The sequence below is a fragment of the Tympanuchus pallidicinctus genome, unplaced genomic scaffold (genome assembly GCF_026119805.1).
Source record: "Tympanuchus pallidicinctus isolate F22 unplaced genomic scaffold, pur_lepc_1.0 scaffold8, whole genome shotgun sequence".
Classification (NCBI taxonomy): domain Eukaryota; kingdom Metazoa; phylum Chordata; class Aves; order Galliformes; family Phasianidae; genus Tympanuchus; species Tympanuchus pallidicinctus.
This window is the reverse complement of record NW_026294802.1, coordinates 1,996,357-2,007,190: the sequence shown is the minus strand read 5'-3', so window position 1 is coordinate 2,007,190 and position 10,834 is coordinate 1,996,357. Positions and strand designations below refer to the sequence as shown.

Below are 10,834 nucleotides of genomic sequence, written 5' to 3'. Positions count from 1 at the left end.
GCTCTGTAACCATGGGGCCCATTCTTTAGCAGCACACTGCTCAATCACAGGGCTCCACAGGTGGCGTCTCCACAGACCTCCTGCTCCACCATGCTCTCCATGCGCTGCAGGGAATTTCTGCTACATGCTTGGAGCACCTCCTGCCCTCCTTCTGCACTTGTGGCTGCAGGGCTGCTTCTCTCTCATTTCTCACTCTCTTTCCCAGTTGCTGTATTTTAGTGTTTTAACCCTTAAATCTCTTCCAGAGCACACCCAGTGTTGCTTATAGCTTAGCTCTGGCAACAGAGGATCCCTCTTGGAACAGCTGGGGCTGGCTCTGACATGATCAGGGGGCCCTGCTCACAGAGGCTATTCCTGCAGCCCCCCTTCTAACAAAACCTTGTCAAGTAAGCCCAACATAGAGACCTACTCTGACAAGCCATCACGGGCTGCCTATCATGGGCAGACTGGTAGCAGGCAACCAGAACCAGAACAGAACCAGAACCAAAACAGGTCTCTGCTGAACGATACCCAGCACACAAAATGCATAGGAATGTGCAGCTTGAATGCCTGTCATGTTTTGAAAAAAAGGGGTTCCTTGCTATGACAAAACCGTTCTACAGTTTGTTGAAAATCATTGGTAGAAGCTATTGAGCTTCATCACTTGACTGAAGAAACAGATTATGGCTTTCTGAATAGTAATAACACATTATATGGTTGGCCCTCAATCAAGGAATGAAGCAGAAATAATTTTAATCCCAGTGTAAACCCTGACTTTGTTCTTCTAGCATTTGAAAACTGTAAGCAGGGTCCCTTGCAGAACAGTCTGGAATATAGAACACTTGGTCTGGCAGCAGGCTTGTGATGGGGGGAGGAGGGAGAGCTGTGTTCAGAAGCAAATCTCAGTCCCTGGGAGTGGAGCACATTTGCCACCCACCACACTGCCACCACTGCAGTCCCTTCCCTACTGCCTGTCTGAGCCAAGGCACTGGATGTTGGTACACGCACTCACGCACCTGACCAGCTGTATCTAGTATCTCCATGGAAACCACTTCATCATCAATGGTAGCTTGGTGACGATATGTAGACTCTAAAATAAGAACACATTTTGTGAAATGTATTAAAAAAGAGTAATTTTTTTTCTATCTTCCTTATGGTTACCCCAGACATACGTGACACATGACTTTGCTAGATTTTATTTGTTGGAGGTGTTCCAGCTAGTCTGGAGCACATTCAAATCTTCCTTTCTACATCTGTGACTCCATTCTCTCCCTCCATATCTTTCTTTCCAACGTATTATACTTATGGAAGGCTATACCTGTGAACACTACACTCTACCCCCAAGAAAAGGACTGAGTCTCCTGCAGCAAAGAGCTCTGCAAGACTGCAGGCAGTTTTTCTTGTTTGCTCAAATGAAGGCTGCCACTTCTAAAACACAAATTCTGCTACTCTGGATGTATCCGGCTCAAAAGCCTGTCACTGTGGAGCCTGAAGTCTGACAAGACCAAAACCAGCATGCTTGTAGATTAGGGATAAAACTGCTATACTCAGGCCTTACACAATGATAAAATGACAGAAGAGTTAGGTATTTTAGGAATGTCTCCTTGAAACATACTGAAATCATCACATTCCCTGCTTATAGCAAGGGCTCAAGCAGTAATTTCCCCTTATGTGATTTATAAGAATAGCCAGTGGCATTAAGCATTCACACTATCTAAAGGAAAAAAGGAACCTATTTACTGTGTCCCAGGTTCTGGAACGGCATAACAAATCAGAAACCTCATGACAAAAGAGCTTGTTTTATCTTAATGAGCTGATAAGTTAAATTTGATAGTGTCTGACTCAAAATCTGGAAACTCATCTATGCTAACATTGAGATTTATTACTGTTGCTGGCTCACAGATGTCCTATATCAAAAGGCAAACATGTATGTTGTGAAACTGTGGCCCATTACTATGAATGCTTTGTGTTGTCAGAGACACAGTGCTTTTATTTGGTGTAAATCTCCCCAGAAGGAATGCAGGATATGTTAAAGGAAGGACATTTCTTGAGTTAGAGCTTCTGAAAGGGCTCATGTTTGGTGCATGTCTTTTTTTTGGTTATATACTTGAATGTATCACCTCTTCATTGTTGAGAATGTTTCAGTGATGTCACCACTTCAAACACTCTCTTCCCACACCAAAAACTGTCACTTCCCCACCCATACCCCCTGCCCTGTGCCACCTTAATTGCTTTACGTAGCACAGCTGCCTCTAATAGGGACAAATGGTCAATTTAATTAGGCAGATGGCAAGCAATCTTGCATAGGGCTTCAGGCAATGAAGGCTCTTGTGGGTTTTTTTTGTGTTTTGGGTTTTTTTCTCTTTCTTTTCAAAGCAGAAGCCCCCCACTGCTCTTCATTATTGTAAGGCTGCTAAAGGTGTTGATGTTCCACCTTTGTGATCTTGACATTATTCCTACAGAATAGAGTAAGATATATCTAAGAATCTCAGTATGACTTACCTAAGCACTTCCTGCAAGAGAATGCAGCCAAGCAAAAGCTTTGTTTTGATGCAGAAGACAGAGGATGCTGCTTTAGAAAACTAGTTAATTGGAGAAAATGCCCAGTGCTAATTTGGGACTCTGTGTGCAGTATTCCCTATTCATGGCCATGTGTCCAGTTCTGGGCTCCCTAGTTCAACAGTGACAGGGAAAGAAGGAGTCCAGTGGAGAGTCAGCAAGATGAGAAAAGGCCTGGAGCATCTCCCGTATGAGGAAAGGCTGAGTAACCCGGATCTGTTCAGCCTGGGCAAAAGAAGACTGAGGGGAGATCTGATTAATGTTTGTAAATATCTAAAGAGAGGTGGGACATGAATGCATGGGGCCAGGCTCTTCTCGGTGGTGTGTACCAATAGGACAAGGAGCAATGACCTAAAACTTGAACACAGGAAATTCCAGATAAACATGTGAAAGAATTTTCTTATGGTAAGGTTGATACAGCACTGGAAGAGGCTGCCCAGAGAGGTTGTGGAGTCTCCTTTGATGGAGATATTCAAGACCTGTCTGAACACCTACCTGCGCAACCTATTGTAAAGGGACCTGCTTTGGCAGGGGGGTTGGACTCAGTGATCTCTTGAGGTCCCTTCCAACCTCTGCAATTCTGTAATTCTGCGATTTAGCATCTTAGATTTCATTTCCTAGGTAGAGAGTGGTATGAAAAGATTTTTCAAGGGAGTAATGTGATATTAGCTCTTCACTCATGTAGGTCTTGCAGCCTAAATGCCTTCAATCAGCTGGCCCTGCTTGACCAATTGCTGTTAAGAATTGGTCCACACAAGTCCCAAAAAAATATATCTACCCATGTTTCCAGCAAATCTGTGAAATGATCTTCTTAGGAAGCAGAATGCGGTAGCTCATACGGATCTTCTGCACGAAACTGCAGAATGAATCTCAAGGAGCAGACTTCTGCCTGCTTCAGAAAAGAAGTGTGATTCTTAAGAGAGATTTGAATTCTTGAAACAGTACTTTGCCAGTGTTTCATGTTGCACATTTAACTCCCTTTATCTGTCTTCTTTAGGGTGGAATTTAATTCTGGCTCAGTAGCATTGATTGGGGTCAGATTAGTGTAAATACAACTTGGTAGAAGTGAGTCTGTTCCCCTGCTTTGGAATGTGCGGTAGCTGGGTGATTTTTAGTGAGGAGTGTAAAACAGCTGGATCTTTAAAGCATTTTTGGTGTAATAGCAGACATGGCTTTTCCTTCAAGGGAACAGAAACATCCGAAGAATCTGGTCAGATGTTATGAGCCCTGAAGTTGTGATTTCCAATCTGTTCACACTGAGCACCCTAGAGCCTTAAGATCCCATGATGCTTTACAAATAAGTGGCCTTGCTTTGGGTTTTATTGATGTTATTTTTTCTCTGTGCTACACAGCTCGAGAGAAAGACGACTTGAGATTCTCTAACTGAAATCATCTGCAATACAAGCATCTGTGTCTCACCTAAGTACTGTGACCCCTGTTGGAGTGGATGAAGTAAAATACATGCTGGATGTAGGTTGTCTGATCTCTTTCCTGGGATGAATCATACCTCAGAAGCACTTACAAGTCTAAAATTGGTCAGACGAATCCAGGCTGTAAATATCTTATCCTTGCATTATCGTGTTCAAGTAGGAAGAGTAAAGCGTATAGCATTGTGCCAGCAGTCTTTGTTATAAAGGCTCCCAAGACGATACCAGGCAATTTTCTGAGCTCCAAAATATCATTTACACCAGGTGATGCCTATATTTTATATTTATAGTTATATGGCTGATATCCCACTGATAGAGAATAAACCTCAGAGCCAATTTCTCTCTGTGTTTAGAGCATGATATGTGTGTAGACTCTGTGTCAGAACTGCTAATCTCAAAGCAGAAGCAGACAGCTGATGCTGATGGAGTAATGGAATACTAGATGACAGCACTATGGAAATGACAGTAGTCATATTCAGTTCCGCTTTGTTATAAGCAAGCCTGACCTGTTCTTGTTAGTTTGGGGGTGTTCTATGTTTCTGTTCATATTCCCAATAACTAAAGAGCTTGCTATTGTGTGGCTCTGGAAGCTGATGTCAACTTACAAGGTCCTCTTTTGCTTACAAAACTGCAATCTCCCAGTGCTTTTGCTGTACAAAGAACTGGTTCTCATAGTTACTTTGTTTAAAAATTAAAGCTCATTCCAGGAATATGTAGGTCTGTTGAAAGGCTTGAGAAACATGACTGTTGCAACTGGCTTGTTTTTCAATACGTAATATATTGCCTCATTAATTCATTAATAGGGATCATTTTTTAAAAATTCTGCAGCTGTGGAAATAGCTTTGGAAACCTGATCTAGCTGCAGGTGTCCCTGTTGGTGTGTCACAAATCTTACTCTTCTCAGCAATCTTATTGTGCAAATGCAGAAAATACTAAAATTGCATAGACAGGCTCTAAGCCTATACTATGCAGACTGTCTGAGGATTCAGTCACAGCTTGATCACAACCTCGTGTGATACTTATTGTGACATTCAATTGCATTTAGGCCTTTAAGTACTAAGTAATCATTTATCAAACATGCTTGTCCAGTGCAACCTAGATCTATAGAATACATTTGTTCCAAAAGATTATGTTTTCTACAGGAAAAAATCTAAGAAATAATTGCTAGGTCTTAGTCTGTAAGTCTAAGTCTGAGGTATGCGTCCCAGAGCTCTGAGAGAACTAGCTGATGTAGCTGCCAAGCCACCCTCAGTGATATTTGGAAAGCCATGGTGGTCAAGTGAAGTCCCTGGCAACTGGAGAAAAGGCAACATGATACCCATTTTTAAGAAGGGTAAGAAGGACAGTCCAGGAAACTGCTGACCTGTCAGCCTCACCTCTGTGCTGGGTCAGATGCTCCTGGAAGCTATGATAAGGCATATAGAAAAGGTGATATAGGATAACTAGCACAGCTTCACTAAGTGCAGCTCCTGCCTGACAAACCTTGTGGCATCCTATGATGATGTAACTGTGTCAATGGACAAGGGAAGAGCTATTGATGTCATCTGTCTGGACTTCAGTAAGGCCTTTGACATGGCATCCATAATGCTCTTGTCTCCAAATTGGAATAATATGGATTTGATAAGTGGAATGTTCAAAGGATGAGGAACTGTTTGCATGATTGTATCCAGAGAATGGTGGTCAATGGCTCAGTGTCCAGATGGAGATCAGTGATGGGTGGTGTCCCTCAGATTTCAATACTGGGACAAATGCTTTCATCAGTGACACTAACAGTGGGATTGAGTGCAACCTCTGCAAGTTTGCAAATGATATCAAGCTGTGTGGTGCGGCCAGTACACCCGAAGGATGGGATGACATTCAGAGAAACCTGGATAGGCCTGAGCAGTGTGGGCCCAGGTGAGCGTTGTGAGAATCAACAAATCCAACTGCAAGATTTGGCATCAAAAGAAGTCAGGTGACTAAAGGATAGAGCACAGCTCTTCTGTGAAGGACTAAGAGGTATTGGCAGACGGCAAGCTGTACATGAGCAAGCAATGTTCCCTCGTGGCCCAGAAAGCCAACAGTATCCTGGGTTGTAACAAAAGCAGCACATCCAGCAGGATGAGGGAGGCCCCTTTACTCTGCTCTGGTGAGAGACTTCATCTGGGGTGGCATGTCCAGAGGTGGAATCCTTCAGTACAGGGGAGATGTGGACCTGTTTGAGTATGTCCAGAGGTGAGCTACAGAAATGATGCAAGGAATGGAACAACTCTCCTATGTGGACAGGCTGAGAGAGCTGGAGCTGTTTAACCTGGAGGGAAGGCAGTGGGGAGACCAGAAAGTGGCCTTTCAATATCTAAAGGAGGGCTGTGAGAAAGAAGAGGACAGACTCTTCAGCAGGGTCTATTGTGATAGGACAAGGAGAAATAATTTCAAACTAAAAAAGGAGAGATTTAGATTGCATAAAAAAAAGAAGTTTTTAGCCATAAGGGTAATGGCTTTATTGTGAAACTAAGGAGCAGGCTGTACAGAGAGGTGATGGATGCCCCATTCCTACAGACACTCAAGGTCAGGCTGGACAGGGCTCTGAAAAGTCTGTTCTAGCTGTGGGTGTCCCTGTTCATTGCAGGGGAGTTAGATGAGATGACCTCTAAAGGTCCCATCCAACTCAAACAATTCTGTATTTGCAGGAATTTAAAGATTTCTTTTCAATACTTGCTTGCTTTGAACAGGCAATGCATAACACAAGCATGCTATCAGCTCTTGAAGCAAATATTTGCATTGCAAGGTTTTACTGCTTTTAGGAAAAAAAAACTTGCAGTAGGAGTAGGTTCAGTTAAGATGAAACAGTGACATATGCTATTTTACATGCAAATTTAAAGAACAGCTTGTTGGTTTTGTTTTGTTTGCTTGCTTCTAAGTACAGAGAGACACAGGCTTTGTTTCCATTCAGAATTCTAGTTCACTTTTGTCAAGAAAGGTTAATAAAACAAGTACATAGAAAAAATACTGTAAAAAAAAATTTTGGTCTCCATCCTGGTGGCTTTCAGCCAGTTGGATCTGAGAACTGCAAGAGACCTAGAAAAATCTTTTTTGTTAAAATAATTATAGCTGAGTTTCCAGACCAAAAAGCTGTAGCTAATAGGTATGATCTTCTAAGTTATGTTAAAAATGTTGATTTATGGTGATGCAGAAGTATGTTCAAAAGACTAAAATTTCCCATAATTATTTCTGATTACATGATACAAGTTCCTGTTTGTTGTTTTTTAAAAAAATAAACTCCCTGATCATTTAGACATCTGTGATCCTTGGCATCCATCAGTAAGGCATCTGTCTCTATCATATTTAAAAAAAATATATGATTTGATAGCCATTGGAAAAACAGTTTACTTCCATTACTAATTGTGGTGCTGTTTGAGGACGCTCTCCAGAGCCTTGCCTCAGTCTGCCTTTGAGAAACTCTTCTGCCTTTCCTTGTTGCTTTAGGAACTTTGTGCCTTTTATAATGCCCTTGTAACTTGAATGGGTCCTTTCTCTGGTCAAGTCTCTTCGTCTCTCCTGCCTTCTTCTCCACCCTAGCTCTCCCTGAAACTCAGCTGAACGTATTTTTCTTGCTTGCATTTTGTTACTTTCTCCATTTGTCATTTACTTTGTAGGAGGGCTTTTATTCTGCAGCCATCAGTGATTTTACAGTAACCAGAACTCTGACCTTGTGTACTTAGAACATATCCACTGCTGTGTACCTCCACATGTCTCATTATTAATAGATACTACAAAACTCTTAATAAGCATAGTTGGGCATTTACTATTTACCAAAAAATTATCAAATTATATGCAATCTGTTTTTTTACTATCTTTATCACGTGTAAAAGCAGTAGAAAGTTACAGAAAGAAAGCCATTCACATGGCTCTGACAGCACTGATAGTTGGGCTTGCACTTGTCAATGTTTTATGTGTTTTGGCACACGTAGCCCCGAGACTTGACACATGCAGAAGCAGAAGTTGCAGAAGCGTATACCGTTCCTGTGATGTGCTTTATATGTATGATTATCATACAACATTAATACACTCATGTCAAAGCACAATTTTAAACCAGAATGTGTATATGAAAGAAGGCTTTTTTTGCAGTGATGTTTAATTTGATTCTAGGGCCTGTACCCTGCGTCACATGCATTCTATCACTGTCAATGCTGCTTTTGGAATTGATATGTTGACACGCAACGGAGTTTCTTTTTGAATTCCACTTTGGCTTTTTTGGCTCCTTTCTATGAAGCTACATTTGCTGTTATCAGAGATGTGACTGCAGTACAGCAAGCTTTCCCAAACTAGCCAGATTAGAGCTAAGCACGGAGCTAAGCACATATGGCAGTCACTGCAGCCACTAGGAGTCCTTGTTTGTCAAGCTGCTTTTACTTGCTGCTTTCAGTCCAAGACAAAGCTCTCCATCTTGTAGATTTTGCTAAAATAAGAATTGGGCTGAGGGTAAAACCCCTATCAAACCCCCTGCACACACACAGGAAGATCCGACATCTTCTCTGGGTGCCCAGCAGGCGCATGTGTCTGCACAAGCCAGAATGTGGCTACCCATACTCCACACAGATGTTTGAAGACATCAGGGTACACTGGATGAATAAAGAGGACACAAGATGATACTCTGTGAAACAAGAGAGCATGTGCTAAGAGAGAAGCTACTGCAGAATGAAATAGGGAGAACAAATTCAAAACAAATGAGCCTCCGGTAGGTTTGCTGCTCAGTAAACACTTTGGATTTATCACGTTTACTTTTTTGGGAAGCAAAATAAATTGGTAATGTACACACAGCCACATTAAACAATGAAGTTCTCATTGTGAAAGGATCTATATTGATTATCAAAATTTGGTATCCAGGGAGAGCAGGGGGGATATATAAAACTAGCCTACAAAGAACTCTTATTTATTGACTTAATAGTATTTTCAGTAAATAACATTTTGCCTCAAAACAGAAAGCCTAGAATAGTTTTCTTGAACACAAATATGTTTCTGTTGTATTGTGCTGCATTTAACTTTCTCCTTGGTGCTAAGACTGGGCTTCTTTTGAAGAGAATAGTGTTACTGTTCCTTTCCTATAGGTCCCATCCTTGCTCACTTTTTGCTGAGACAGGCAGAGAAAATGTGCACAAGTACTTGGGAACTGGATTCATTAAGGCAAGTTAGAGCAAAATCAACAAAACTGAGGCAGCAGTAACTAGTAGGGAGCAAACTTCAAGACCTCAACTGTTTTTCTAATTGTCTGATTCAACTTTCCCACCAACACCAAGCAGAGAGTTCCTGGTGGGAATTATGCCTGTCTAAGTCTAAATAAACCATTTCTGGATGGATTCTTTTGACCGTGGCAAAAAGTCTTTCAGCAAAGCTCTGTGCATTTCACCTTATTTCTGCCAATATAAATGAAAACTAACCGGTGAGCCTCTTCTCACACCTAAAACAAGCAAAATAAATCCTTTGCTCCTGAAGGTCCAGAAGCGAGCACTGGAAACTTCTTCTCATCTGGAGAACATTTTGGAATATGATGAACAAGAAAATTGGGGGCAAGATATCTTGCAGCTGTAGCTGCAACAAGAAGTGCCATTTCCATTCCTGATTTTACTGCACGCACAGCAACAGTGAAAATACAGTATATATATATATATATATATATATATTTTACTGGCATCAGGAATATCTTCATCTTGAGACCCATATGAAAGAAAACAAACCACATTTTTGGGTTACTGCTTCCCATGTTACTTTAAACATCTTCCTCTGCTGCTCTCAATTACACTTTCATCATTTCAAGTCTTTGAGCATTTTAGAAGCCAATGTCAGGGGTTTAAGGTGCTGTAGGCCATACCAATCCATTTTCTACAGACACCTTAGAGAAATTGGAAGGATTTTCATGTTTTATTTCCATGATACACTCAGTATAAATTCCTACCAGAAAGAAGCACAGTAAAAATGATATAATGTGCATTGAATTTATATCAAGCTAAGTAATATTTCTAATGTACTGAACTGGGGAAAAAAACAAAACTCAGGGAAGACAGGTAGGAAAGCATGATCTGGATTATTATTGGACTGAACCTGTTAAGTACTGAAGCATAAGGAACATGTAATTTTTCAAGAGAAGTCGAAGATGTTATTGGCTTGAGTCTTGCTCGAAAATAAGGCTGTTTTCCAGCGAAGTATTAAACACATACACATTATTTCCTGAAACACAGGCTGCCAGCCATTCCTCCCAGCCTCCAACGGTTGGTTACCATTATGTTTCATTTTGGCTGGAAGCCAGTAATGAACAGCATACATTATTTCTGTCTAAGCACTTGGATAAGGTGCAGTTGTCAACATGGGTGTTCAGATGAAATATGCAGAAGGCAATGTTTTGCAAGATGATGTCCTCCTTCTCTCCCCTCTCTTTATCTTGCTATGGAACATGGGTATTTTCATTAGCATACTGGTGATCTTGTCTATGGCACTCCGTAGACTGCTGGATAGCAGAAGGAGGAAGAGGCTGAGAGAGGGATGACTTCCCCAGGCTGTCCCCTCTAGAGCTGCTGTTCTGTCAACCTCTATACCCCATAGCTGAAGGGACCATCAGTTAACGATTTATTAACACTGATGTTAACATGGGCCTGTTCGTTAAAAGTTTAGTTTGCTGTCTGGGCAGCTTCTTTCTCTGCTGTGCTGCTGGGAATTACTGATTTTATGGTAGAGGCAGGCAGTAAGCCTTCAGGAGTGATAAGACAAACTTGCTAAGTGAGCCAAAAGTCATGAAAGCTAGAAATCTGCAGTATACAAAGACATGCATTTCTTCAACTTGCAATCTGCAGCAGTGAAAGCAATCCTGGGGACAAAGACTCTGTATTCAGACTGTA

General features: G+C 41.4%; 1 protein-coding gene across 3 annotated transcripts in view; it reads right to left on the bottom strand.

The window, feature by feature from the left end:
* RERG (RAS like estrogen regulated growth inhibitor) overlaps positions 1-10,834 on the bottom strand; it is a 106,897-nt gene that overhangs the window by 5,076 nt on the left and 90,987 nt on the right. For all 3 annotated transcript variants that reach the window (XM_052668689.1, XM_052668687.1, XM_052668690.1), the window contains exon 4: positions 996-1,069. In XM_052668689.1, coding sequence (XP_052524649.1) covers positions 996-1,069 — 74 coding nt within the window. The remainder of the gene's footprint in view (positions 1-995; positions 1,070-10,834) is intronic.